Source organism: Corvus moneduloides, chromosome 30 (assembly GCF_009650955.1).
Source record: "Corvus moneduloides isolate bCorMon1 chromosome 30, bCorMon1.pri, whole genome shotgun sequence".
Lineage (NCBI taxonomy): Eukaryota > Metazoa > Chordata > Aves > Passeriformes > Corvidae > Corvus > Corvus moneduloides.
Genome location: NC_045505.1, coordinates 2,182,785 through 2,210,634, shown reverse-complemented (window position 1 = coordinate 2,210,634; position 27,850 = coordinate 2,182,785). Strand labels below are relative to the sequence as shown.

General features: G+C 71.9%; 4 protein-coding genes across 5 annotated transcripts in view; 3 read left to right on the top strand and 1 right to left on the bottom strand.

Moving 5' to 3' along the window:
• ITGA5 (integrin subunit alpha 5) overlaps positions 1–11,904 on the top strand; it is a 19,220-nt gene extending 7,316 nt beyond the window's left edge. The window contains exons 12-30 of the mRNA XM_032093834.1: positions 93–298; positions 661–852; positions 1,233–1,278; positions 1,380–1,487; positions 2,151–2,206; positions 2,465–2,635; positions 3,143–3,300; positions 4,096–4,163; positions 4,859–5,009; positions 5,402–5,494; positions 5,582–5,661; positions 6,389–6,469; positions 6,724–6,826; positions 7,052–7,204; positions 7,821–7,889; positions 8,087–8,200; positions 8,858–8,959; positions 9,564–9,686; positions 10,106–11,904. Coding sequence (XP_031949725.1) covers positions 93–298; positions 661–852; positions 1,233–1,278; positions 1,380–1,487; positions 2,151–2,206; positions 2,465–2,635; positions 3,143–3,300; positions 4,096–4,163; positions 4,859–5,009; positions 5,402–5,494; positions 5,582–5,661; positions 6,389–6,469; positions 6,724–6,826; positions 7,052–7,204; positions 7,821–7,889; positions 8,087–8,200; positions 8,858–8,959; positions 9,564–9,686; positions 10,106–10,189 — 2,158 coding nt within the window. The 3' untranslated portion in view covers positions 10,190–11,904. The remainder of the gene's footprint in view (positions 1–92; positions 299–660; positions 853–1,232; positions 1,279–1,379; positions 1,488–2,150; positions 2,207–2,464; positions 2,636–3,142; positions 3,301–4,095; positions 4,164–4,858; positions 5,010–5,401; positions 5,495–5,581; positions 5,662–6,388; positions 6,470–6,723; positions 6,827–7,051; positions 7,205–7,820; positions 7,890–8,086; positions 8,201–8,857; positions 8,960–9,563; positions 9,687–10,105) is intronic.
• On the bottom strand, positions 4,400–27,850 carry COPZ1 (COPI coat complex subunit zeta 1). 2 transcript variants are annotated; one of them, XM_032093995.1, is made up of 10 exons: positions 27,745–27,850; positions 26,597–26,665; positions 26,112–26,193; positions 25,222–25,313; positions 24,764–24,819; positions 24,002–24,079; positions 23,836–23,887; positions 23,657–23,695; positions 22,973–23,048; positions 4,400–4,417 (listed from the first exon to the last, which is right to left on the bottom strand). In XM_032093995.1, the coding sequence occupies exons 1-9, from the start codon at positions 27,760–27,762 to the stop codon at positions 23,001–23,003; spliced, it is 534 nt and encodes a 177-aa protein (XP_031949886.1). In that variant the 5' UTR covers positions 27,763–27,850; the 3' UTR covers positions 4,400–4,417; positions 22,973–23,000. The 2 variants fall into 2 exon arrangements, with proteins under 2 accessions (XP_031949886.1, XP_031949885.1); XM_032093994.1 differs by lacking the exon at positions 4,400–4,417 and having other exon boundaries at positions 22,933–23,048.
• On the top strand, positions 10,185–11,904 carry LOC116436704 (collagen alpha-1(I) chain-like). Its single transcript, XM_032093993.1, has 2 exons — positions 10,185–10,470; positions 10,524–11,904. The coding sequence occupies exons 1-2, from the start codon at positions 10,217–10,219 to the stop codon at positions 11,698–11,700; spliced, it is 1,431 nt and encodes a 476-aa protein (XP_031949884.1). The 5' UTR covers positions 10,185–10,216; the 3' UTR covers positions 11,701–11,904.
• Positions 14,177–21,004, top strand: ZNF385A (zinc finger protein 385A). Its single transcript, XM_032093996.1, has 7 exons — positions 14,177–14,299; positions 15,489–15,584; positions 16,733–16,886; positions 17,447–17,668; positions 18,657–18,823; positions 19,370–19,462; positions 19,798–21,004. The coding sequence occupies exons 1-7, from the start codon at positions 14,192–14,194 to the stop codon at positions 20,026–20,028; spliced, it is 1,071 nt and encodes a 356-aa protein (XP_031949887.1). The 5' UTR covers positions 14,177–14,191; the 3' UTR covers positions 20,029–21,004.

Here is a 27,850-nt window from a genome sequence, read left to right as displayed (position 1 = left end):
CTCCGTGCCCCCCCCCGATCCCCCCAGCACCCCCCAAATCAGCTCCGTGCCCCCCTCCCCGTGCCCCCCTGACCCCCCCGGTGCCCCCCCAGGCTGACGGACCTGCTGGTGGGGGCCCCGCTGTTCATGGCGCGCAGCGGCGCGGGGGGGGCGCGGGAGCTGGGCCGGGTGTACCTGTACCTGCAGCGGGGGGGGGCCCCGCCCGCGCCCCCCGCCCCCCTCACCGGCACCCACGAGTTCGGGAGGTTCGGCAGCGCCATCGCCCCCCTGGGGGACCTGGACCGGGACGGCTTCAACGGTGGGGGGGGGGGGGGGGGGGGGGGCGCAGGGGGTGTGGGGAGGGGGGAAAAGGGGGTCTGGGGGTCTCCAGGGGGGTCTCCAGGGGGGCACAGGGGGGTGTGGGGAGGGGAGGGGCCCATGGAGGGGGTCACGGGGTGGGGGGGGACGTGGGGGGCACGGGGGGGCCCGGGGGGGCACAAGGAGTGTCTGAGGGGGGGAGGGGGGTTACAGGGGGATTTTGGGGGGCGTTCCGGGCCCTGTGGGGTGCAGAGGGGTGTTTGGGGGGGGGTCGCGGCTTCTCCGGGATTCCGGGGGGGGGTTCCGGGGGGGGTTCCGGGGGCTCCGTGCCCCCCACCCCCCATCGCTGACCGCCGTGTCCAGACGTGGCCGTGGGGGCCCCGCTGGGGGCCGAGGGTCGCCGGGGGCTCGTGTTCATCTTCCGGGGAGGGGGCGCGGGGCTGCGCCCCCGGCCCGCGCAGGTGCTGCGGGGTCTGGGGGGGCCCCGAGCCCAGCCCGACTTCTTCGGGGCCGCCCTGCGCGGGGCCACCGACCTGGACGGCAACGGCTACCCGGGTGAGGGACAGCCCTGGCACCCCCCCGGCACCGCCCTGTGCCACCGCGTCACCTCTGTCACCTCCCCTGGCACCCCTGGCACCCCCTTTGTGTCACCCCCTTTGTGTCACCCCCCTGTCCCCATCCCGGTGACCCCCCCATCTCTGTGTCCCCATTCCCGGTGACCCCCCCGTCCCCCTGTCCCCACTCCCGGTGACCCCCCCATCTCTGTGTCCCCATTCCCGGTGACCCCCCCGTCCCCGTGTCCCCATCCCGGTGCCACCCTTGTCGCTGTCCCCATTCCCAGCGCCTCCCTGCCCCGTCCCTGTCGCTGTCCCCACCTCGGTGTCCCCCTGTCCCCGCCGGTGACCCCCCCCTGTCCCCACCCTGTCCCCCCTCAGACCTCCTGGTTGGCGCCTTCGGGGCGGACGCGGCCCTGGTTTACAGGTGAGTGTCACCGGTGTCACCCCAGCTGTCACCGCTGTCACCCCCTGGGGGGGTCCCGGGGGTCGCTGGGGGGGGGTCCCTGACCCCCTGTCCCCCCCCAGGGGCCGCCCCATCGTCCACGCCAGCGCCACCCTGGCCATTGTCCCCACCATGTTCAACCCCGAGGAGCGCGGCTGCGTCCTGGCGGCGAGTGGCCACCACGTGCCCTGGTGGGTGACACCGAGGGGACAGCGGGGGGACAGCGGGGGGCACGGGAGGGGACACTGGGAGGTCCCAGGGACGTGGGGACACTCGTGGGGACACTGGGGACACTGGGGGGGAGGACACTGGGAGGGGACAATGGGAGGTCCCAGGGATGTGGGGACACTGGGGGGGGGACACTGGGGGAGGACATGGGGACACTGGGGGGACACTGGGAGGTCCCAGGGACGTGGGGACACTGGTGGGGACACTGGGGACACTGGGGGGGGGACACTGGGGGTTCCCAGGGACACGGGGACACTGGGAAGGGACACTGGGAGGTCCCAGGGACGTGGGGACAGTGGGGGAATACTGGGGAAGGACATGGGGACACTGGGAGGTCCCAGGGATGTGGGGACACTGGGAGGGACACTGGGAAGGGACACTGGGAAGGGACACTGGGAGGGACACTGGGAGGTCCCAGGGATGTGGGGACAGTGCGGGGGGGACACTGGGGGGTCCCTGGGTGTCCATGAGGGCGGAGGGGACACCGAGGGGGGGCCACCCAGCGCGGCTGGGGACAGTCAGGGATGGCCGGCGCTGCAGAGGGCGACACTGAGGGGACACTGAGGGGACACTGAGGGGACACTGGGGGGTCTCACGGTGCCACCCCTGTGTGTCCCCCCCCCCAGCATCAATGTCACCTTCTGCCTCAACGCCTCGGGGCGACACCTGCCCGGCCCCATCGGTGAGGGGGACACGGGGACAGCGGGCGGGGGGGGGACAGGGGACGGGGGGGGACTTCGGGGGGGACAAGGGACATGAGGGGACGGGGCTGGAGGGGCGGGGACACGGGGGGAACAAAGGGGACATCGGGGGGACGAAGGAAGGGGACAAAGGGGGGGCACTGCGGGGGGGACACCAACCTCGGGGACGCCCCGGGGGTCGTGTCCCCGTGTCCCTGACGTGTCCCCACCGTGTCCCCGCGCTGTCCCCGTGTCGCCAGGGCTGGCGCTGGAGCTGAGCGTGGATGGGGCCAAGGCGGGGGGGGCGCGGCGAGCGCTGTTCCTGGGGGGGGGGCCCGGGGGGGGCTCCCCCCTCCCCCACCCGGAACCTGTCCCTGGAGGTCCCCAACGGGGGGACCCCGCGCTGCCGCACCCTGGGCGTGTTCCTGAGGGTAAGGGGGACCCCGAAACACCCCGAAAGTGCCCCAAAACGACACCGGGACCCCAAAAACCCCCAAAACACCACCAAGACCCTGAAACACCCTGAAACTGCCCCAAAATACCCCTGGGACCCCGAAAACATCCCTAGGACCCCAAAACAGTCCCGGGCATCCCCAAAACACTCCCTGGGGCCCCAAAACCCTTGCCGGGGACCCCATAAACCCCCCTAGGACCCCAAAAATCCTCCCCAGGACCCCAAACTCCCCCCGAGGACCCCGAACACTCCCGAGGGACCCCAAAAACACCTCCGGGACCCCAAAAGCGCTCCCTGGGATCCCAAAACACCCTCGGGGCACCCCCGGGACCCCTCCTGTCACCTCCGTGTCACTCTGGGGACCCCCGGTGTCACCTCGGGGATCCCCCGTGTCACCTCCCTGCCACCCCTGGGACCCCCCCGTGTCACTCTGGGCACCTCGTGCCTCACGGGCCGGTGTCCCCCCGGTGTCCCCCGGTGCCAGCGCTGTCCCCGTGTCCCCAGAACGAGTCGGAGTTCCGGGACAAGCTGTCGCCCATCCCGGTGTCGCTGAGCCTGGCCCTGGACCCGGCCGTGTCCCCTCCCCCGCCGGGGCTGGCCCCGCTGCTGTCCCCGGCCACGCGCACGCGCCTGGAGGCCAAGGTACCCTCCTGTCACCCCCAGTCACCCCGGTGTCACCCAGTGTCACCTCTGTGTCATCCCAGTGTCACCCAGTGTCCCGCTTGTGGCCCCTGCGTCACCCACATGTCCCTCCTGTGACCTCTGTGTCACCCCCGGTGTCACCCCGGTGTCACCCAGTGTCACCTCTGTGTCATCCCAGTGTCACTCAGTGTCCCGCTTGTGGCCCCTGCGTCACCCACATGTCCCTCCTGTGACCTCTGTGTCACCCCCGGTGTCACCCAGTGTCCCGCCTGTGACCCCCGTGTCGCCCACATGTCCCTCCTGTCACCTCCGTGTCACCCAGTGTCACCCAGTGTCACTCTGTGTCCCCCCGGGTCACCCCCGTGTCACCCCTGTGTCACCTCCGTGTCACCCCAGTGTCACCCAGTGTCCCTCCTGTATCCCTCGTGTCACCCACATGTCCCTCCTGTCACCCCCGTGTCACCCAGTGTCACTCTGTGTCACCTCCGTGTCACCCCAATGTCACCCAGTGTCACCCTGTGTCACTCATGTCACCCCAGTGTCCCCCCAGTGCCACCCCTGTGTCCTCCCCGTGTCACCCAGTGTCACTCTGTGTCACCTCTGTGTCACCCACGTGTCCCTCCTGTCACCCCCGTGTCACCCCCGTGTCACCCAGTGTCACTCTGTGTCCCCCCGGGGTCACCCCCAGGGCACACAGTGTCCCCCCAGTGTCCCCCCAGTGTCCCCCCAGTGTCCCCAGTGTCCCCCGTGGTGGCGGCCATGTCCCAGTGTCCCCGCTGTCCCCGCTGTCCCCAGGCCCACATCCAGCTGGACTGTGGCGAGGACAATGTCTGTGTGCCCGACCTGCAGCTCGAGGCCACCGCGTAAGGGGGGCCCGGGGGGACCGGGGGGGGCCCGGGGGGCCCGGGGTGGGGGTGGTGACCGTGCCCGGTGTCCCCACGGGGTGGCCCCGGGGGTGTCCCGGTGTCCCCACGCCCGTGTCCCCCTCCGAGGGCCGGCGGGCCGTGTTCTGGGGGGGTTCTGGGGGTCCCTGGGGATGTCCCCACGCCCGTGTCCCCCCCAGGGGTCCCGCGGTGGTTCCAGAGGGGTCCCGGGGGTGTTCTGGGGGTCCCGGGGGGTGTCCCGGTGTCACCGTGCTGTCCCCTCTGTCAGGGACCACTGGGCCGTGTTCTGAGGGGTCCCGGGGGGGTCCCTGGGGGTGTCCCTGGGGGTGTCCCGGTGCCACCACGCTGTCCCCCCCCCAGGGACCGCCGGGCCGTGTTCTGGGGGGGTCCCGGGGGCGTTCTGGGGATCCCGGGGGTGTCCCTGGGGGTGTCCCGGTGTCACCACGCTGTCCCCCCCCCAGGGACCGCCGGGCCGTGTTCTGGGGGGTCCCGGGGGCGTTCTGGGGATCCCGGGGGTGTCCCTGGGGGTGTCCCGGTGCCACCACGCTGTCCCCCCCCCAGGGACCGCCGGGCCGTGTTCTGGGGGGTCCCGGGGGCGTTCTGGGGATCCCGGGGGGGTCCCTGGGGGTGTCCCTGGGGGTGTCCCGGTGTCACCGCGCTGTCCCCCCCCCCAGGGACCGCCGGGCCGTGTTCCTGGGGGACAGGAACAGCCTGAACGTGACGTTCCACGCGCGGAACGTGGGCGAGGGGGGGGCGTACGAGGCCGAGCTGCACGTGCGGCCCCCCCCGGGCGCGCTCTACTCGGGGGTGCTGCGGCCGCACGGGGTGAGGGGGGGGCGCCCACGGGTGCGGGGAGGGGGCCACGGGTATTGGGGGAGGGGTCTGGGGGGGTTTGGGGCGATGGGGGACACCAATGAATATGGGGAGGGGGCGACGGGTGTTGGGGGAGGGGGTCTGGGGGGTGTCAGGAGTGCCTGGGGGGGCTCAGGGAGTGTCCTCAAATCTGGGGGGGGGGCTCTGGGGGGAGGTTCAGCGGTGCCTGGGGGGACCCCGCGTAAGGGGGGGGGCGTTTGGGGGGGGTCAGGGGGTGCTTGAGGGGGGTCCTGACTGGGGGAGGGGGAGGCACACCGGGGGTGAATTGGGGGGCCCGGGGAGGGGGGGGGGGGTCACCATCGCTGACCCCCTCTCCCCCATTTCTCTCCGCGCCCCCCTCCCAGAATTTCTCGGCCCTGAGCTGTGAGCTGGGGGGGGGCAACGCCTCGAGCTCCCTCGTGTGCGACCTGGGCAACCCCATGAAGGCGGGGGCGAGCGTGAGTGGGGTCCGGGGGGGCTCGGGGGGATGTTGGGGGGCTCGGGAGGGGTCCCGGCGTGACCCCCCCGTGTCGCTGTCCCCGCAGATCCGGGGGGGGCTGCGCTTCACCCTCCCCCAGCTGAGCGACAGCAGCGGCAGCGTCCGCTTCGAGCTGCAGATCCGCAGGTGGGGGGCCGGAGGGGCCGGGGGGGGACGGGGGTCTTTGGGGGGGGCTGGAACCCCGAGTTTGGGGGGCCAGGGACGTCCGAGGGAGCTGGGGGGGGGACCCGGCGTGGGGGGAGCGGGGGGGTCCCAGTGAGAGTTTTTTTGGGGGGACGGACCCCATTTGGGGGTGCTGGGGGGGTCCTGAGGGGAGGGAGGGTCCAGCCCGCTCTGTCCGCCTGGGGACTTTTGGGGAGGGGGTCCCAAAGCGGGGGGGGTCCCAAAGGGGGCACCCAGAGGGACTCAGGTGAGGGGTGTCCCACTGCGCTTTGGGGCGGTGTCACCTCGGGGGGCTCCCTGGGGTGCCCCCAATGGGAGTGGCGGTCCCCAATGAGGGGGTCCCTAAAGGGGGTGGGGGTCCCTGGGGTGTCCCCAAGGGGGGGTGGCGGTCCCCAATGAGGGGGTCCCTAAAGGGGGTGGGGGTCCCTGGGGTGTCCCCAATGGGGGTGGCGGTCCCCAATGAGGGGGTCCCTAAAGGGGGTGGGGGTCCCTGGGGTGTCCCCAATGAGGGTGGCGGTCCCCAATGGGGGGGTCCCTAAAGGGGGTGGGGGTCCCTGGGGTGTCCCCAATGAGGGTGGCGGTCCCCAATGGGGGGGTCCCTAAAGGGGGTGGGGGTCCCTGGGGTGTCCCCAATGAGGGTGGCGGTCCCCAATGGGGGGGTCCCGGCCGTGACCCGCCCCCCGCCCCGCAGCAAGAACGCGAACAACTCGCAGAGCGCCGTGGTGCCGGTGGCGCTGGCCGTGAGGGCGGCCACCAGGGTGTCCGTGCTCGGGTGAGTGACACGGGGACAGCCGGGGGACAGCGGGGGGACGCGGGGGTGGCCCCGGGAGCTGCCACAGCCCCCCGGGTGCGCCCCGGGGTGAGGGACAGAGGGGGACACGCAGGGGGACACGGGGGGCACCTGGGACCTGCCACCCCCCCCCCCGTGTCCCTGAGTGATGGGGGGGGGGGACACGGAGGGGACACGGAGGGGACACGGAGGGGACACACACGGTGCTGACCCCTCCCCCCCGCGTGTCCCCTCAGGGTGTCCCGGCCCGACGTTGTCACCATCCCCGAGGGGGGGTGGGGACCCGACCCCCCCCAGCGGCTGCAGGACCTGGGGCCACCCGTGGAGCACGTGTACGAGGTGGGGACACCGCCGGGGTCCCTGTCCCCAGCGCGGGGGTCCCCGTGTCCCCAAACCTGGGGTCCCCATGTCCCCAACCCCGCGGGGGGGGGTGCCCATGCCCCCCCCCCCGCGGGTCCCCGTGTCCCCAAAGCCGGGATGTCCCCACACCCCCGACCCCAGGGATGTCCCCCCGTCCTGACCCCGTGTCCCCGCGCCCCGGGGGTGTCCCCGCGGTGTCCCCAGGTGGTGAACGAGGGTCCCAGCGCCATCAGCCAGGGCACGCTGGAGCTGAGCTGTCCCCTGGGCCACCGCGGCCACCCCCTGCTCTACGTCACTGGCCACTCGGGGCTGCCCAACTGCTCGGCCAGCCACCCCCTGGACCCGCTGCGCCTGGCGGTACTGGGGACACTGGGGGGCTCTGGGGGGCTCTTGGAGATGGGGCACTGGGGACAATGCTGGGGACACTGGATGGCACTGGAAGATGGGGCACTCTGGGCTCTGGAGGGTGTTGGGGACACTGGGGACACTGGGTGGCACTGGGAGATGGGGCACTGAACACGGGGGACATCGGGGGACACCTGGAAATGGGGCTCTGGGGACACTGGGGGACACTGGGGACATCGGATGGCACAGGGCACCGCGGGACTGGGGGGCACTGGGAGGAGCTGGGGACATCGGGTGGCTCTGGGGACATCGGGTGGCGCTGGGAGATGGAGGGCTGGGGACACTGTGGGACACTGGGAGACACTGGAGACATCGGGTGGCACAGGGCGCCGCGGGACTGGGGGGCACTGGGAGGAGCTGGGGACATCGGGTGGCACAGGGCGCCGCGGGACTGGGGGGCACTGGGAGGAGCTGGGGACATCGGGTGGCACAGGGCGCCGCGGGACTGGGGGGCACTGGGAGGAGCTGGGGACATCGGGTGGCTCTGGGGACATCGGGTGGCGCTGGGAGCCGCCGGGGGTGGCCGGGCCGGGGCTGTCCCCAGCGCTGTCCCCTCTGTCCCCTCCAGGAGCAGGAGCAGAGCCCCGGGCCCCACGTCCTGCAGCGCCGGGACACGGGGGACACGGGGGACACCCTGGTGAGTGCCGCTGTCCCCGCGTCCCCTGGGACACCCCCGGGCTGGCCCCGCGCCCCCGCCGGGACTGTCCCAAGAGGGGGGGGGGGGCGCCGCTGGGGTGACACCGGGGGGTGACCCTGCTGTGGGGGACACCTGGGGGTGCCGCTGTCCCCTCGGAGGGTGACGCGGTGTCCCCGCGGGTGGCCCGGGGGTGACAGGGCTGTCCCGAGGCCGAGTGCTTCCGCCTGAGCTGCCCCTCGGGGGGGCTGGAGCGGCAGCAGCGGGTCAGTCTGCGCCTGACCTTCCGCCTGCGGACCCCCCCCCTGCGCCAGGTGAGAACCCAAAACACCCCTGGGACCCCCCCCGCAACCCTCAAAACACCCCCGGGAGCCCAAAACACCCCCGGGACCCCCAAAACACCCCCGGGGACCACCCCCCCGGGAGCCCAAAACACCCCGAGGATCCCAAAACACCCCCGGGACCCCCAAAACACCCCGGGATCCCAAAACACCCCCAGGACCCCCAAAGCACCCCCAGGACCCCAAAAAAACCTCGGGACCCCAGAACTGCCCCAGGACCCCGGGACCCCCTGAGACCCCCCTGAAATCCCTGGGGCTTCTCCCAAACTCCCTGGGACCCCCCCCCCGAACCCCCCCGCGACCCCCTGGGACCCCCTGGGACCCCGAGAACCTCCCCAGGATCCTGGGACCCTCCCAAAATTCCCGGGGAAACCCCCCCCCCCCCCCCGAAATCCCTGGCAGCCCCCCAGGACCTGTCCAGAATCCCTGGGACCCCCCTGGGACCCCCCCGGGACCCCCCCGGGACCTCCCCAAAATTCCCTGGGAGCCCCCGGCACCCCCTGGGACCCCCTGGAATCCCCCAGGAGCGGCCCTGGGGGGGTCCCTGTGTGTCCCCCTGGCACTGAGGGGGGGTCCCCGCGTGTCCCGGTGACACTGAGGGGGGATCCCCGCGTGTCCCCTGTGTCCCAGCGGGATGTGGGGACCCCGTCCCTGCGCTGTGACGCCGAGTTCCGGGTGCTGCGGCTCCCGTACCGCGTGCGGCCCGAGTCCTACCCGCGCCACCGGCTGCAGGTGCCACCGGGGACACGGGGACACGGGGGGGGCACGGGGGGGGCACGGGGCTGGCCGGGCTGCTGGGGTGACACCGTGGGTGGCACTGAGATCTGGGGTGGCGGGAGGTGACAGCGCGGTGGCGGCCCGAGGGGGGTGGGGGGGGTCCCGGTGTGGGTGGCACTGGGAGACAGTGAGTGGCAGTGGGTAGCACTGGTGTCCCTGTGGGTCACACACGGTGACAGTGGGTCACACATGGTTACAGTGGGTCACACTGGGTGGCACTGGGTGGCACTGGGTGGCACTGGTGTCCCTGTGGGTCCCACAGGGTGACAGTGGGTCACACAGGGTGGCACTGGATGGCACTGGTGTCCCTGTGGGTCCCACAGGGTGGTACTGGGTGGCAGTGGGTGGCACTGGGTGGCACTGCTGTCCCCGTGGGTCCCACAGGGTAGCACTGGGTGGCACTGCTGTCCCCGTGGGTCACACAGGGTGGCACTGGGTGGCAGTGGGTGGCACTGGTGTCCCCGTGGGTCACATAGGGTGGCAGTGGGTGGCACTGCTGTCCCCGTGGGTCCCACAGGGTGACCCTGCGGGTGACCCCGCTGTCTGTCCCCGTGCCCAGGTGGTGACAGCGCTGTCGTGGGCGCGGCCCGAGGCGGGCGGGGGGGTCCCGGTGTGGGTGGTGGTGCTCGCGGTGCTGCTGGGGCTGCTCCTGCTCGGCCTCCTCTGCTACGGCCTCTACAAGGTGGGGCTGGGGGGTCCTGGGGGGAGTCACAGGGGTCTGGGGGGGCCTCTACAAGGTGGGCTGGGGCAATCTGGGGGGGTCTTGGGGGGTTCAAAGCGGTCTGCGAGGGTCTGGGGGGGCCTCTACAAGGTGGGGCTGGGGGGCTGGAGGGACACTGGGGGGACACTGGGGGGTCTGGGGGCTCTGCTATGGCCTCTACAAGGGAGGCCTGGGGGCTCTGGGAGTCACGGGGGGCATTTTGGGGGCCATGGAGGACACGAGGGGCAGAGGGACATGGGGTGGCACTGGGGAGGGACACGGGGGGCACAGGGACAAGGGGTGGCACTGGGGAGGGACACGGGAGGCACAAGGACATGGGGTGGCACTGGGGCATCCCGGGGGGATTCTGGGGGTCCCCCTGACCCCCCCTGTCCCCCCAGCTCGGGTTCTTCAAGCGCTCGGGGCCCTACGGCACCGCCATGGAGAAGGCGCAGCTCAAACCCCAGGCGGCCTCCGAGGCCTGAGGGGACCCCCGGTGACGGGGACACCCCATGGCCAGGGACACCCCAGGGCTTGGGGACACCCCCACACTGCTGGGGACACCCCCCACGGCTCGGGGACCCCCACAAGGACGGTGTCACCTGCATGGCTGGGGACCCCCACACTGCTGGGGACCCCCCGCTCCTGGGGACCCTCACACTGCCAGCGTCCCCTGCGCCAGCGGTGCCACCTGCACGGACAGGGCCACGTCACCTGTGCCACCGGGGACCTCCCCGCTGTTGGGGACCCTCCCATGGCTGGGGACCCCCTCACGGACAGTGTCACCTGCATGGCCGGGATGTCCCCGCTCCTGGGGACCCCCTCACGGACAGTGTCACCTGCATGGCCGGGATGTCCCCACCGCTGGGGACCCCCTCACGGACAGTGTCACCTGCATGGCCGGGATGTCCCCGCTCCTGGGGACCCCCTCACGGACAGTGTCACCTGCATGGCCGGGATGTCCCCGCTCCTGGGGACCCCCTCACGGACAGTGTCACCTGCATGGCCGGGATGTCCCCGCTCCTGGGGACCCTTGGACAGTGTCACCTGCATGGCCGGGATGTCCCCGCTCCTGGGGACCCTTGGACAGTGTCACCTGCATGGCCGGGATGTCCCCACCGCTGGGGACCCCACACTGCCGGCGTCCCCTGCACCAGTGGTGTCACCTGCATGGCCGGTGTCACCCACACCGGTGACATCCCCCACTCCACACCCCCGTGGGACCCCCATGGCACCCCCCACACCGGACTGGGAACCACCGGCACGGCCACCACTGGACTGGGAATTACCGGGACAGCCACTACCGCGCTGGGGACACTCACGGGAACTGTCACCGGGCTGGGGACACTGTCACGGGAACTGTCACCGGGCTGGGGACACTGTCACGGGAACTGTCACCGCACTGGGGAGCCACCAGGACGTGTCCCCATGTGCGGGAATCCCCGGCACAGCCGCCACCGCCAGGCTGGGGACCCCCGGACTGGGAACCCCCAGGACACGTCACCGCCGGGAATTGTCACCGCCGGGAATTGTCACCGCCGGGAATCGTCACCGCCGGGAATTGTCATCACCGGACTGGGAACTGGCGGCACGCGGGGTGACACCGAGCTGGCACCGACACGCTGGGCACGGGCACGTGGGACACTACAGGGGCCAGCAGCAGGACACTACAGGGCCAGCGGGCCAGCGCTGCGCCAGCGGCAGGACACTGCAGGGACACTGCAGGGACACTCGGACACTGCAGGGACACCAGGACACTGCAGGGACACCAGGACACGGCCGCGCCGGTGGCCCCAGCGCTGCGACCTCACCCGGGACAGGACCTGGGTGGGAAAACCGTGCCCCGCTGGCACCTGGTGGCGGTGTCACGGGCGTCACCCTGTCCCAGGGTGGCCCAGGGACGGTGTCACCCGGTCCCGGTGCCAGCCGGTGTCCCCCGGTGTCGCCGCCGCTGCACTGCCCCCGCCCCCGCCGCGGGCACCTCACTTTGCACTGACCCCGAGTTTGGGGGGGACACGCCTCGACCCCCCCCCTGTCCCCGGGGTGTCCCCGGGGTGTCCCCGGGTGTCCCCGGTGTCCCCGGGTGTCACGGGGGGTTTGCACTATCGCGGGGGGCGCGGGGGGGGGGGGGCGGCTTTGGTTTGTATTTAATTGGGGGGGGGGCGGCCTCAGGGGCCCCCAATAAACGAATCTGACCCGGAGGTGGCCGTGGGGACGTGGGGGGGACACGGGGACACACACGGGGACAGGGGGACACCCGAGGGGACACCCAGGGGGACACGGAGACGCGGGGACACGCAGGGGCCAGGCGGGCACGGGGACAGAGGGATGGGGGGACAGAGGGACACGGGGACAGGGGGACACGGGGACAGAGGGACACGGGGACAGAGGGACAGAGGGACAGGGGGACACGGGGACAGGGGGACAGGGGGACAGAGGGACAGAGGAACACGGGGACAGAGGGACAGAGGGACAGGGGGACACGGGGACGGGGACAGGGGGACAGGAAGGGGTCAGGCGGGCACAGGGACAGAGGGATGGGGGGACAGACGGACGCGGGGACAGAGGGACATGGGGACAGGGGGACACGGGGACAGACGGACACGGGGACAGTCCCGCGTGCCAGGTGGGCACAGAGATGCTGGGACACGGGGGACAGAGGGACACGGGGACGCGGGGACACGCAGGGGCCAGGCGGGCACAGGGACAGAGGGACAGAGGGACAGAGGGACAGAGGGACACAGGGACAGTCCCGCGTGCCAGGCGGTCACGGCCGGGTGCCCCCGGACAAGGCCGGGGCTCAATTACGCCTCATTAGCAGCCGGGCCTCGTCCGGTATCAATAATGCATCGATCGCTCATCAATAATGCATCAATAACGCATCAATAATGCATCAATAATGCATCAATCATTGATCCCCCCCGGGCCCCCCCCCCCAAAACACCCCGATGCTGCTGGGGGGGGGGCCGGGAGCAGCGCCTACGGCACCCCCAGAGCCCCCCACCCCAAAATCTCCCCCAGACCCCCCCAAACCCTCCCCGGACCCCTCCCCACGGTCACGTGACCTGGCAGCTGGAAGGGGGGGGGGGGTCCCGGAAGGGTTTTTTTTATTTCGGGGGGGGGGGGTGGGTGGGGCTTCAATCCCCCCCCCGCCCCCCTCGCTGCCCCCACGCGTGTCCCACCCTGGGGGAGAGCAACAAACGGGGAGGGGGGGGCACAACGCGGGGGGGGGGCACCCACGGAGGGGGAGGGGCACCCACGGAGGGGGGGGGAGGGGCACCCACGGAGGGGGGGGGAGGGGCACCCACGGAGGGGGGGGAGGGTGGCGTCCGTGTGTCCCCCCCCCCCCTTCTCCCCCTTCAATTCCCACGCTCCGAGGCGGGCCCCCCCCCCCCGCCCCCCCCCCCGCGGTCTCCCGTGGCAACCGCCCCCTCCCCCGCCCCCCCCCCGCCCCCGCACGCGCGTGTCGCGACACGTGCGCGACCCCGCCCGCCGCGCACGCGCGAGGTGGGGGTTGGGGGGGGGGGGGGGCGGGGGGGCCGCGCGTGGACGGGGCCGCAGCACGTGAGCGAGCGCGGGGGGGGGGCGCGGGGGGGTCCCACGCGGAGGGGAGGGGGAGGGGAGGGGAGGAGGGGGCGTCCAGCGGGGGAGGGGGACACGCGTGGGGGGCGACACGCGCGGGGCGGCTCCGCCCCCCCCCCCCCTCCCAAAGCCGCCCCCCCCCCGCCCCGTGCCCCAGTTCTGAGCGGCGCCATTGGCTGCGGCCGGCGCGGGGGGGGGGACACGGGGGGGACACGGGCAGGGGGGGGGACACGCAGGGACAGCCCCACCGGGCCGCCGCCGCCGCCACCGGGGCCGGGGGGGCCCCGCAGGTAACGGCCCCCCCCCACCGCCCTCCCGCTTCGTGCTGTGGAGGGGGAGATTTGGGATTTGGGATTTGGGATTTGGGATTTGGGATTTGGGGGGGGACGCGGGGGGGTCGCGGTGCCCCGCGGGGAACTCAAAGCCCGCCCCCCCCCCCGGTGCGGGCCGGGGACCCCGGGAGGGAGCGGGGAACACGCGGGGGGGCCCGGCGGTGGGAGGGGGTTCCTGGGGGGTCGGGGGGGGGGTCCTGGGGGGGCCCGGAGGGGGTCCCGGCGCCCCGCGGGTCACTCCGAGCCCCCCCCGCATCCCCCCGGTGCGGGCCGGGGACCCCGGGAGGGAGTCGGGACCCGCAGTGGGGGGGGCGGCGGGGATCGGGTGGGGGGGCCGGGGGTGCTCCAGGGGTCACCGGGGGGTCCCGAGGGGTCCCGGGGGTCACCGGGGGAGGGTCCCAGGGGTCGCGGTGCCTTCGGGTCACTCCGAGCCCCCCCCCCCCCGCATCCCCCCGGTGCGGGCCGGGGACGCGCGGGGGGGTCTCGGGAGGCTCGGGGGGGGGTCCCGGGGTGATCGGGGGGGGCCATCCCGGGGGTCCCGGCCCCCCCTGACCCCCCCCCCGCCGCAGGGCGATGCTGCGGGCCCCGGGGCCGCTGGGGCCGCCCCCCGGCCGCCTCCTCCTGCCCGACGCCGCCGCCGCCGCCGCCGCCGCGCTCCGGCTGCTGCCGCCGCTGCCCGGGGTGAGCGGGGCCGGGGGGCCCGGGGGGCACCGGAGGAGGCACCGGGGGGGGGCTGGAGGGGATTGGGGGGGTCCCCAAATCGGGGGGGGGGGGGGTGCGGGGGGGTCCCGGTACCGGCGGGTCGGGGGTCGCGGGCGCTGCGGGGCCGAGCCGGGCCGGGGGCTCGGGGGAGGCTCTGGGGGGGGTTCGGGGGGTCTCGGTACCGGGAGGGGGCCCGGGGGGGGGGTCCCGGCTGCGGCCGCTGCCCGGAATGGGACGGGAGCGTGGATTCGGGGGGGTTTGGGGGGGCCCGGGGAGCTTCGGGGAGCCCCGGCACCGCAGCGTTCGGGGGGTCCCGGCTGCGGCCGCCGCTGCCCGGGGGGAGCCGGTCCCGGGGGGGTCCCGGGGGTGTCCCGGGGGGTGTCCCGGGAGGGTTTCGGGGGTCCCGGGGGGGCCCGGGGCAGTTCGGGGGTTTCGCCGCGGCGGCCGCGAGGGGCGCGCGGGGTCCCGGGGGGGCGGGGCGGCCCCGCCCCCTCCCGGCCGCCGTACCGGGACCCCCCCGTTCCCCCCCCCCCGGGGCCGCCGCTGGAGAACCCCCGAACCCCCCCGGCACCCCTAAAACAACCCCGAGACCCCCCGGGACCCCCGCGAGGGCTCGGTGGGATGAGGAACCCCCGAACCCCCCCCCGGGACCCCCAAACCCGCGCGGGGGGGGGGACTCTGGGATCCCCAAATGCCCCCCCCGGGGCGGGGGCGGCGGGGGCGGTCCCGGTCCCCTCCCGGTCCCCTCCCGGTCTCCCGGGGTTGGGCAGGGAGGGATTCCTGAGGCGCTACGGAATGGGGCGGGGGGGGATCCTGACTCCCCCCCCGGCACCGGGGGGATTTGGAGGGGGGCAAGGGACAGGAATTTGGGGGGGCTGAACCCCTGCGGCCCCCCCGAATGGAGCCGATGCCTAAAGGGGGTGCTCGGGGGGTGTTTCGGGGATGTTTTGGATTTTTTGGGGGGCGTTTGGGACTATTTTGGGGCGCTTCCCCCCCCCCCCCCCCCGGGTCTCACTCAAGATGGAGCCCGTGCCCACGGCGGTGTTTTGGGGTATTTTGGGTTGTTTTGGGGGTGTTTTGGGGTTTTTGGGGGGTGTTTTGGGGGTTGTTTTGGGGGTTTTGGGAGATATTTTGGGGTGCTGACGCCCCCTCCGTGCCCCCCCTCCAGATGGAGCCGGTGCCCAAGGGGGTCCTGGGGGCTCTGGCCAAGCCCCGGCGCCCGGTGATCGCCTGCAGCGTCTGCCAGATCCGCTTCAACTCCGAGGTGCGACCCCCGGGACACCCCCGGGACACCCCGGGACACCCCCGAACCCGGGACACCCCCCCGGGCCCCCCTGGGACACCCTCGAACCCGGGACATCCCCCCGGGATCCCCCCGGGACACCCCCGGGACACCCCCGGGACACCCCAACATCCCCAGGTCCCCCCTCCTGAGCTCCAGGACTTGGGGGTCCCCAGGGTGTCCCCGTGTCCCCAAGGGGGTCCCAGGGGTGGCACCGTGTCCTGGGGGGGTGACGGTGTCCCGGGGGTGTCCCAGGGCTGTGACCGGGGGTGTCCCAGGGGTGTGACACAGTGTCCGGGGGTGTGTCCCGAGGTGTGACCGAGGGTGTGACCGCTGTCCCCGCGCTGTCCCCGCGCTGTCCCCGTGTCCGGGGCTGTGTCCGGGGCTGTGTCCGGGGCTGTGACCTCTGTCCCCGTGTCCGGGGTTGTGTCCGGGGCCGTGTCCGGGGCTGTGACCGCTGTCCCCATGTCCGGGGCTGTGTCCGGGCTGTGTCCGGGGCTGTGACCGTTGTCCCCGTGTCCGGGGCTGTGTCCGGGGCTGTGACCGCTGTCCCCATGTCCGGGGCTGTGTCCGGGCTGTGTCCGGGGCTGTGACCGCTGTCCCCGTGTCCGGTGCTGTGTCCGGGGCTGTGTCCGGGGCTGTGACCGCTGTCCCCATGTCCGGGGCTGTGTCCGGGCTGTGTCCGGGGCTGTGACCGCTGTCCCCGTGTCCGGTGCTGTGTCCGGGGCCGTGTCCGGGGCTGTGACCGCTGTCCCCGTGTCCGGTGCCGTGTCCGGGGCTGTGTCCGGGGCTGTGACCGCTGTTCCCGTGTCCGGGGCTGTGTCCGGTGCCGTGTCCGGTGCCGTGTCCGGGGCTGTGACCGCTGTCCCCGCGCTGTCCCCGCGCTGTCCCCGTGTCCAGTGCCGTGTCCGGGGCCGTATCCGGGGCTGTGACCGCTGTCCCCGTGTCCGGTGCCGTGTCCGGGGCTGTGTCCGGGGCTGTGACCGCTGTCCCCGTGTCCGGGGCTGTGTCCGGTGCCGTGTCCGGTGCCGTGTCCGGGGCCGTGTCCGGGGCTGTGACCGCTGTCCCCGTGTCCGGGGCTGTGTCCGGTGCCGTGTCCGGGGCTGTGACCGCTGTCCCCGTGTCCCCAGAGCCAGGCGGCCGCGCACTACCAGGGGAACCGCCACGCCCGGCGCCTCAAGGGGCTCGAGGCCGCCCGCGCCCGCCGGGGGGGGGACACGGGGGACCCCCCGGAGCCGCCCGGCCCCGCGGCCCCCCCGGCCGGGGACACCCCCGAGCGCTCAGGTGGGTGCTGGGCCCCCCACCCCCCAAAAGATCCCCCCATAACCCCTCTGTGGCCCCCTCAACCCCACCCCAATAACCCCCCCAGGAACACCCCCACCAACCGCCCCAAATCCTCCTCAAACCCCCCCTTACCCCCCCACATCCCCCCCAAAAGACAACCCCATAACCCCCTGTACAGCCCCAAACCCCCCTAAATCCCCCGTGACCCCCCATAGCACCCCCAAATCCCCCCCAAACCCCCCCTGCTCCCCCCCCCAGGGGAGCAGCCCCCCATAACCCCCCCAAACCCCCCCTGTAACCCCTTCTCCCCCCCCCCAGGGGAGCAGCCCCCCATAACCCCCCCAAACCCCCCCTGTAACCCCTTCTCCCCCCCCCCAGGGGAGCAGCCCCCCATAACCCCCCCAAACCCCCCCTGTAACCCCTTCTCCCCCCCCCCCAGGGGAGCAGCCCCCCATAACCCCCCCAAACACCCCCTGTAACCACTTCTCCCCCCCCCCAGGGGAGCAGCCCCCCATAACCCCCCCAAACCCCCCCTGTAACCCCTTCTCCACCCACCCCAGGGGAGCAGCCCCCCGCCCCCGCCGCCCCCGGCGCCCCCGGGCCCCCCTCGCCCCCCGCCCCCCCCCCGGCGCTGGGCCCGGAGCCGGGGGGGGCGCAGGGGGGGCCCGCGGGGGGGGCGCAGGAGGAGGAGGAGGAGCGGGCGAAGGCCAAGCGGCTCCTGTACTGCGGCCTCTGCAAGGTGGCCGTGAACTCCCTGTCCCAGCTGGAGGCTCACAACAGAGGTGAGGACAGGGGAGCGGGGCGGGGGGGACACGGGGGGGACACGGGGACAGGGGGGACAGGGGAGCGGGGCGGGGGAACACGGGGGACACGAGGGGGACAGCGGGGACAGAGGGGACACGGGGGATGGGGGATGGGGGACACGGGGGGGACAGGGGGGACAGGGGGGACAGCAGGGACACGGGGGATGGGGGGACAGCGGGGACATGGGGGACATGGGGGGACAGCAGGGACAGCGGGGGATGGGGGGACATGGGGAACACAGGGGGACAGCGGGGACGGGGGGACAGCAGGGACGGGGGGACACGGGGACACAGGGGACGGGAGGACAGCAGGGGACAGCAGGGACACGGGGACGGGGGTGACTCAGGGGATGTGGGGGCAGCAGGGACACGGGGGACACAGGGACAGGGGGGACACGGGGGGACACGAGGGGACACAGGGGACGGGGAACGGGGGGGGACAGCGGTGACAGAGCAGAGGGACAGGGGAGAAAAGGGGGGTGGGGACACGGGGACATCAGGGGCATTGGGGACATTGGGGACACGGGGGAGTCTGGGGACATCGAGGGAATGGGGCCAAGGAGGGTCTGGGGGATGCGGGGGACGTGAGAGGGGGATGGAGGAGTCTGGGGGACATCAGGGACAGGGGGACACGAGGGGGACACGGGGATGGGGACAAGGAGGGTCTGGGGGACATCGGGGTGTCTGCGGGTTCAGGGGGGTCCCGGGAGGTCCCTGTGGGGTCAGGGGATCCCTGTGGGCTCGGGGGGTCCCTGTGGGGTCACTCAGGGCTCGGGGGGTCCCGGGGGGTCCCTGTGGGCTCGGGGGGTCCCTGTGGGGTCGCTCAGGGCTCGGGGGGTCCCGGGGGATCCCTGTGGGCTCGGGGGGTCCCTGTGGGGTCGCTCAGGGCTTGGGGGGTCCCGGGGGATCCCTGTGGGCTCGGGGGGTCCCTGTGGGGTCGCTCAGGGCTGTCCCTGTCCCCCCCCAGGGACGAAGCACAAGACTTTGGTCGAGGCCCGCTCGGGGCTGGGCCCCATCCGCGCCTTCCCGCGGGGGGGGGGCTCCGCGGGGACCCCCCCGGCCGAGACCCCCGAGCGCTCCTTCCACTGCCAGATCTGCAACGTGCGCCTCAACTCCGAGCTGCAGCTCAAGCAGGTGTGGGGAGCCCCAAGAGTGACCCCAAATCCTCCCAGGGAACCCAAACTGACCCTGGGATACACGAACTGACCCCAAATCCCTGTGGAGAGCCCCAAGAGTGACCCCAAATCCTCCCAGGGAACCCAAACTGACCCTGGGATACACGAACTGACCCCAAATCCCTGCGGAGAGCCCCAAAAGTGACCCCAAATCCTCCCAGGGATCCCAAACTGACCCTGGGATACACGAACTGACCCCAAATCCCTGCGGAGAGCCCCAAAATCACGTCTGGGACAGCCAGACCATCCCCAGAACCCCTCAAAGTGACCCCAAAATACCTCCAAGAATCCCCAAACTGACCCCAAATCCCTCCAGGCATCCCCTAATTGACTCCAAATCACTCCAAGATCCCTAAAGTGACCCTGGGACCCCTGAACTGACCCCAAATCCTCACAGGGATCCCCAAAGTGACCCTAAACCCCTCCAGGGTCCCCCAGCCCCCTGTGCTCGGGGGGTCCCCGCGGGTTTGGGGGTCCCGCTGAGCCCCCCCCGTTCTCCCCCCAGCACATCTCCAGCCGGAGGCACCGGGACGGGGTGGCCGGAAAACCCAACCCCCTCCTGGGGCGGCACAAGAAACCCCGGAGCCCCCCCGAGCTGGTGAGGGGGGGCCTGGGGGGGTCACTCTGGGGGTCCGGGGTGTCTGTAGGGGGATTTGGGGGGCCTGTGGGGTGGGGGGCAGCTGAGGGGGGTCTGTAGGGGGGGTTTGGGGGGGATTGGGGTGGCTTTGTGGGGGGAGAGGGATCAGGGGGAGGGGGGGGCTGTGGAGGGGTCTGGGGGTGCCCCTGGAGGTTGTGGGGGGGTCCCATGAGATTGGGGGGCCGGGGGGGGATCTATGGGGGGGGGGCTGGAGGGGCTTTGGGGTACCGGGGGGGGGCTTTGGGGTACCCCTGGGGGGGTTCTGGGGGTCCCTGACCCCCCCGCCCCCCCCGCAGGCGCCGCTGCCGTTCCCCAAGGAGCTGCCGAAGGCGCTGGCGGGGGGGGGGCTCCTGCCGCCCCCCCTGGCTCTCGCCGCCGCCGCCGCCGCCATGGCCGCCCCCCCCCTGGCCCTGCGCCCCCCCGGACCCCCCCTCCTGCCCGGGCCCCCCCTGGCCCCCGCCCTGCTGCGCCCCGCCCCCGGCCCCCTGCGCCCCGCGCACGCCCCGCTGCTCTTCTCCCCGTACTGAGGGGGGCGGCGAGGGAGGGAAGGGGGGCACGGAGACCCCCAGGGGCACGGACAGCCCCGGGAAGGGGGGCACGGAGACCCCCGGGAATGGGGGCACGGACACCCCCGGGAATGGGCGGGATACCCCCGGGAATGGGGGCACGGAGACCCCCGGCAGTGACAATCCTGGGGGGAACCATTCCCCTGCGGACAGTGACCCCCCCCCCCAGGGACAGCGACCCCCCCCCCCCCTCGGGAGAAGCCCCTGGAACAATCCCTTGGGAAAAACCTGGAACGGCCCCCCCGGGACAAGGAACCCCCCCCCCCCCCCCCCGGGGACACCCCCTGGAAGGACCCCCGGGAATTGCCCTGGAAACAACTGGACAACAACCGTTGCCTGGCAACTGGGAAGCCCCTGGCAACGGTTGCCTGGCAACCTTTAATGAGCAACTGCCCGGTGATGGTCACTCGGTGATGGTCACTTGGTGACGGTCACCTGGAAACAGTCACCTCATGGCCACCAAATGATGGCCAGTGATGGTCAGCCTGTGATGGTCACTTGGTGATGGTCACTCGGTGCTCGTCACCTGGCACCGGTCACCCAGTGATGGTCACTCAGTGATGGTCACCTGGCACCGGTCACCTGGCGATGGTCACTCAGTGACGGTCACCCGGTGATGGTCACCTGGCACCGGTCACTCGGTGATGGTCACTCAGTGATGGTCACCTGGCACCGGTCACCTGGCGATGGTCACTCAGTGATGGTCACTCAGTGATGGTCACCTGGCACTGGTCACCTGGCGATGGTCACTCAGTGATGGTCACCTGGCACCGGTCACCCGGTGATGGTCACTCAGTGCTGGTCAGCTGGTGATGGTCACCTGGCACCGGTCACTCAGTGATGGTCACTCAGTGCTGGTCACCTGGCACTGGTCACCCGGCGATGGTCACTCAGTGCTGGTCACCTGGTGATGGTCACCTGGCACCCCCCAGCATCATCTCCCTGACAACGGCTCCCTGGCAACGGGACCCGCATCCTGCCTGGCAACCGGGGCTTTCCTTGCCAACGGTTGCCTGGCAACCGCCCCTGGCAACCGCCCGCACCCAGAGCTGCACGTGGCAACCGTCTCCTAGCAACCGTCTCCCAGCAACGCCCCCCGCCCCTCTCTGCCCCCCCTCCCCCCGGGCTCAGCGATTATTTTTTTAACTGGAATTCGGGAATTTGGCAGGAAAACCACGACCCCCCGGCCCCCCCCCCGGCCCCACTGCACAAACCCCGGGGACCGGGACCCCCCCGGGGCGGGGGGGGGGGTCCGGGGGGGGGTCCCCAGAGCCCCTCCCCCCCCTGCTCCTCCCCTCCCCCCCCGGCACCTCAGGGATCTGCTCAGCAATCAGTGATGGCTCGAGGGACGGGACCCCCCCCGGACCCCCCCACGGGACCCCCCCCCGGGACCCCGGGGTGCCCCCCCCTCCCCGGGTGCCCCCCCCAAGCCAGGACCTCTTGCACTGAGGGCAGCGAGCCCCGCACACGCCCCGGGGGGGGCCCCAAAAATCCCCCCCTCCCCCCCTTTCCCCTCCCCCCCACTCCGGGCCCAGCCCATTGCAATAACGCGGGGGGGCCGGGGCACCCCCCCTGTAAATAACGCCCCCCCCCCCTTCACACAGACATGGTACGGCCCCACAAGCACTGTGCCCCCCTCCCCAAAATCCTGCACCCCCCCAGCACTGTGACCCCCCCCTAAACCCTGCACACCCCCCCCAAACCTGCACCCCCCATCACTGTGACACCCCCCCCCCCAAAAATCCCAGAGCCCCCCATCACTGTGACCCCCCCCCCCCCCAAAACCTTGGTACTGCCCCCGGCCCCCCCATCACTGTGACCCCCCCCCCAAAACCCTGCACCTCCCTTCACTGCCCCCCCTCCCCACTATCACTGTGCCCCCCCTTATCACTACAGCCCCCCCCGGCACTGTAGCCCCCCCAAACCTTGCACTGACCCCCCCCTCACTGTGACCCCCCCCCCCCCAGCACTGAACCCCCCCAGTTTTGGGGCCCCCCCAGTCCAAACTGTGACTAAAGCAAAGCAATAGCGGGCGGGGGGGGGTTGGGGGTCCCCGTGCCCCCCCCCCAGCACCTGCCTGTCCCCGTGTCCCCCCCCAGCTTCACCCCAATAAATGACGAGGTTTGAGCTCCTGCTCTCGTGGCTGGGGGGGCCCCCGGGGGGGTTTTGGGGTGTCCTGGGGGGGGTCCTGGAGGTGCCCTGGGGGGCTTTGAGGGGTCTCGGGGGGTTTAAAGTTTCCCAAGAAGGGTCCAGGGGAAACCCCAGGGGGGTCAGGGGGTCCCCAGGGGGGGTTCGGGGATTCCTGGGAGGGTCCCAAAGTGGTTTTGGGGGTCCCCAGGGGGGTCCCAGGTGGGTCTGGGGGTCCCCAGGGGGGTTTTGGGGGTCCTCAGGGCAGTCCCAGGTGGGTCTGGGGGTCCCTGGGGGGGTCAGGGGGTCCCCAGGTGGGTCTGGGGGTCCCTGGGGGAGTTTGGGGGATCCCCAGGGGGGTCCCAGGTGGGTCTGGGGGTCCCTGGGGGGGTTTTGGGGGTCCTCAGGGCGGTCCCAGGTGGGTCTGGGGGTCCCTGGGGGAGTTTGGGGGATCCCCAGGGGGGTCCCAGGTGGGTCTGGGGGTCCCTGGGGGGGTTTGGGGGATCCCCAGAGGGGTCCCAGGCAGGGTGGGGAGGGTCCCTGTCCCCCCCTTTGTGTCCCTTGTCCCCACCCCTGTGTCCCCCCCAGCCCCCCAGGCGGGTTGGAGACCCCCCCCCGGGGACACCCCCTGATTGAGGGGGGGGTCCCCAAACTCCCCCGGACCCCCCCGGACCCCCCCATCCCCGGGGCGGCGCAGGCACAGACGAGGCAGCACACGGGGCTGGGGGGGCACCGGCGTGTTGGGGGGCCCGGGGGGGCTTCATGGGAGGGTCCTGGGGGTCCCGGGGGGGTCCTGGGGGGTCCCCCTAACGCAGCAATGACCACTTGATCTGTTCCTTCGCCGACTGCAGCACCTGGGGGGGCACAGGTGGGTACGGGGGGGCACCTGGGGGGGACTGGGACACCTCTGGGAGGGGTTTGGGGGGGGACCAGGGGGATTTTGGGGAGCCCAGGGGGATTTTAGGAAGGGTTCGAGGGGGGGTAGGAGGTTTTTTGGGGGGTTTCTGGGGGGTGCCGGGGGGGGGTTTTGGGGGATTCCAGGGGATTTTGGGGGATCTCAGGGGTTTCTGGGGGGTCCTGGGGGGTTTTTCATGGGGGATCCTGGGAGGTTTTAGGGGGATCCCAGGGGTTTCTGGGGGGTCCCGGGGGGGGTGTGGGGGATTCCAGGGGTTTTTTGGGGATTCCAGGGGTTTTGGGGTGGTCTCGGGGGGTTTTTGGTGGGGGATCCTGGGAGTTTTGGGGGGATCCCAGGGGTTTTTGAGGGGGTCCTGGGGGTTTGGGGGGATCCCAGGGGTTTCTGGGGGGTCCCAGGGGGTTTGGGGGGGATTCCAGGGGTTTCTAGGGGGTCCCGGGGGGTTTTGGGGGGTCTCAGGGGTTTCTGGGGGGTCCCGGGGGGTTTTGGGGGATCCCAGGGGTTTTTGGGGGGTCCCGGGGGGTTTTTGGGGGGTCCTGGGGGTCCTACCTGTGACACCGTCTGCTCAGTCAGGGGCACGTCCTCACCCTGTGACAATGGGGACAGGGGGGGACAATGGGTGCCTGGGGCAGGGGGGGCACCCAGGGCCCGCCCTCAGCTCTGTCCCAACCCCTGAGACCCCCAAAAAAACCCCAAATCCCCCCAAAAAACCCCCAAATCCCCCATACCCGCACGGCCACGCGGTGCACGACCTGCTGGGGGTCACTCTCCAGGATGACCCTGAGGGGACAGAAGAGACCCCTCAGTGCCTGGGGGGGGTCCCAGGCAGTGAGGAGGGGGGTGACAGAGCCCCGGGGGGGGGTGACAGACCCCCGGGGGGGGTCCCAGGCCCACCCTCCATCCACGATCTCATCCACGGCCAGGAACAGCCCCTCCATGTTGTCCAGCAGCGCCCGGCGCTCCACGTTCTTCCTGGGGGGGGAGGGGGGACACGGCTGAGACCCCCCCTGGGGACACCCCAGGACATGGGGACACCCCCAAACAAAGCCTCCTCCCCCTCCTCGAGGCTCCCCCAAATTCCCCCTCCCCACCTGTGCCAGGGCCCTTTGGGGACACCAAAACCCCCAGGTGCCCCCAGGCATGCCCCAGGTGTCCCCCAGGTGCCCCTCAGGTGTCCCCCAGGTGTCCCTCAGGATGCCCAGGTGCCCCCAGGTGTCCCCCAGGTGCCCCCAGGTGCCCCTCAGGATGTCCAGGTGCCCCCCAGGTGTCCCTCAGGATGCCCAGGTGTCCCTCAGGTGTCCCCCAGGTGTCCCTCAGGATGCCCAGGTGTCCCCCAGGTGTCCCCCAGGTGTCCCTCAGGTGTCCCTCAGGATGCCCAGGTGTCCCCCAGGTGTCCCCCAGGTGTCCCCCAGGTGTCCCTCAGGTGTCCCTCAGGTGTCTCAGGTGTTCCTCAGGTGTCCCAGGTGTCCCCCAGGTGTCCCCCAGGTGTCCCTTAGGATGCCCAGGTGTCCCCCAGGTGTCCCCCAGGTGCCCCCCAGGTGTCCCTCAGGATGCCCAGGTGTCCCCAGGTGTCCCCCAGGTGTCCCTCAGGATGCCCAGGTGCCCCCAGGTGTCCCCAGGTGTCCCTCAGGTGTCCCCCAGGTGCCCCCCCCGTACCGCAGCATTTGGCTCAGGGAGTCGAACAGGCAGTTGAGCACGGCCGTGAGCATCAGCTGGGGACAGCGGGGTCAAAAGGGGACAGTGGGGTCAAAAGGGGGACATTGGGGTCACACACGGGGACAGTGGGGTCACACAGAGGGACAGTGGGGTCACACAGGGACAGCGGGGTCACATGGGGTCACAGGGAGCGTCCCCCCTGCCACCCCAGTGTCCCCCTGCTCTGCCACCCCTCTTTGTCCCCCCACCACCCCTGTGTGTCCTCCCCGTGTCCCCCCAGCCCCCACACGTCCCCTCACATTCCCACGCCCCTCACGCCTTCCATGTCCCCCGAATGTCCCCATGACATCCCCACAGCGTCCGTGTCCCCAAGCCCCCGTGTCCCTGTGCGTGTCCCCAGTGTCCCCACAGTGTCCCCAACATCCCCAGTGTCCCCCCAGTGTCCCCAGTGTCCGCACCTCGTTCTGGTGGGCGCTGCCGATGACGTAGCAGTACAGGTCGATGCTGCTCTTGTACACCACGGTCAGCCCCTCGAGGAGCGCGATCTCACCTGCGCACGGTGACACACGCGGCTGGCCTGGCTGGCCCTCATGTCCCTCCTGTCCCCTCCTGTCCCTCCTGGCCCCTCCTGGCCCCTCCTGGCCCCGCTGTCCCCTCCTGTCCCTCCTGTCCCCTCCCGGCCCCGCTGTCCCTGCTGTCCCCTCCTGTCCCCTCCTGTCCCTGCTGTCCCCTCCTCTCCCTGCTGTCCCCTCCTGTCCCCTCCTGTCCCTGCTGACCCTGCTGTCTCTGCTGTCCCCGCTGTCCCCTCCTGTCCCCTCCTGTCCCTGCTGTCCCCACTGTCCCCTCCTGTCCCCTCATGTCCCTCCTGGCCCCTCCTGTCCCCTCCTGGCCCCTCCTGTCCCTGCTGTCCCCTCCTGTCCCTCCTGTCCCTCCTGTCCCTGCTGTCCCTTCCTGTCCCTGCTGTCCCCTCCTGTCCCCTCATGTCCCCTCATGTCCCCGCTGTCCCCTCCTGTCCCTGCTGTCCCCTCCTGTCCCTCCTGTCCCTGCTGTCCCCTCCTGTCCCCGCTGTCCCCTCCTGTCCCCTCCTGTCCCCGCTATCCCCTCCTGTCCCTGCTGTCCCCTCCTGTCCCCGCTATCCCCTCCTGCCCCTGCTGTCCCCTCCTGTCCCTGCTGTCCCCTCATGTCCCTGCCGTCCCTCCTGTCCCTGCTGTCCCCTCCTGTCCCCGCTGTCCCCTCATGTCCCTGCTGTCCCCTCCTGTCCCTCCTGTCCCCGCTGTCCCCTCCTGTCCCCACTGTCCCCTCCTGTCCCTGCTGTCCCTGCCGCCCCCGTGGCCCCGCTGTCACTCACTGTCACTGCGGTGCGTCTTGCTGAAGATGTTCTTCTCGAAGGCACGCTGCTCCTTCACGCTGGGGTACGTGTCATCGTAGTACTGGGGACATCGGGGACATTGGGGACATGGAAGATGGGCCATGGGACAGCTGGGCACACCTGGGGCACATTGGCCACCTCTTGACCCCTGGGCCACCAACCCTGTCTCTACTCCAAACGTCCCCTTCCCCAGAGCCGTGTCCCCTCACAGGGCAGTGTCCCCTGCTGTCCCCCCCGTGTCCCCTCACTGTCCCCTCACAGGGCAGTGTCCCCTCATAGGGCAGTGTCCCCTCACAGGGCAGTGTCCCCTGATGTCCCCTCACAGGGCAGTGTCGCCTCACAGGGCAGTGTCCCCTGGTGTCCCCTCGCTGTCCCCTCACAGGGCAGTGTCCCCTGGTGTCCCCTCATAGGGCAGTATCCCCTGGTGTCCCCTGGTGTCCCCTTGCTGTCCCCTGCTGTCCCACCTTGGCGAAGAGCCTCTCGCCGTCGTTGTCCAGGATGATGATGGCCTTGACCGCGTACAGGGACGGCTCCTGCGGGGACAGGGACACCGTCACCGCCCGCCGCCACCACCCCGGGCACGGGGACGGTGCCACCATCCCCCCCGCCCTGGGGACACCGTGGCTGCCACCCCCACGGGGACAGGGACACCCCGTGGCACCCAGCACGAGGACACCGGGGGGGAAGGCGGTGCCAGGGGGTCACAGCGGCTGCTGGGGGGGCCGTGTCCCCGTGTCCCCTGTGTCCCTGTCCCCGTGTCCCCTCTGTCCCTGTCCCTGTGTCCCCTCTGTCCCTGTCCCTGTGTCCCTGTCCCCGTGTCCCCTCTGTCCCCGTCCCTGTGTCCCTCCTGTCCCTCTCACTGTCCCTGTGTCCCCTCTCGTCCCTGTCCCCGTGTCCCTCCTGTCCCTGTCCCTGTCCCTCCTGTCCATGTCCCCTCCTGTCCATGTCCCCTCCTGTCCCTGTCCCTGCCCCCGTGTCTCTCCTGTCCCTGTCCCCGTCCCCGTGTCCCTCCTGTCCCTGTCCCTGTCCCCGTGTCCCCTCCTGTCGCTCCGGGCCCCCGGGACCAAGTTCTGTGATGCACTGACTGCCCAGAGCCACAGCCGGAGTGTAGGACAGAACCTCGGCCCGGGGACCCTCCGGCCACCACGGCCACCAATGGTCACCCACGGCCACCAATGGCCGCCCACGGCCACCATGGCCACCAATGGCCACCCACGGCCACCAATGGTCACCCACAGCCACCATGGCCACCAATGGCCACCCACGGCCTCCCAGGACACCCCCCAGGGCTGACCCCCCCAGTGACCCCAGTGACCCCCGGTTATGGCGCTGTCCCCGCTGGGGCAGCCTCCCCGTCCCCCCACTGTGACCCCAGTTCACCCCGCACTGTCCCCACGCTGGGACCCCAATTCACCCCTCAGTCCCCCCCAGGTCCCTCCCACCGCCCCCACTCCCCTCAGCCCCGCCCCCCCTTTACCCCATTGCCCCCCCCCGTGCCCCCCCGGCTGTGGGGCGGCCCCTTTGCCCCCCATTTCCCCCATTTCCCCCAGTTCCTCCCCAGTTTCCCCTCAGTTCCCTCATTCCCCTCTCCCCCCCGGCTCCTCGGCCCTACCAGCACCAGCGCCTCCATTTTGCCTTCACCGCTGCCGACGTGGAGCCGGAAGAGCGCCCGCCGCTGATTGGCTGCTCGCCTGCCAATCACTCCGTTTGGCCCCGCC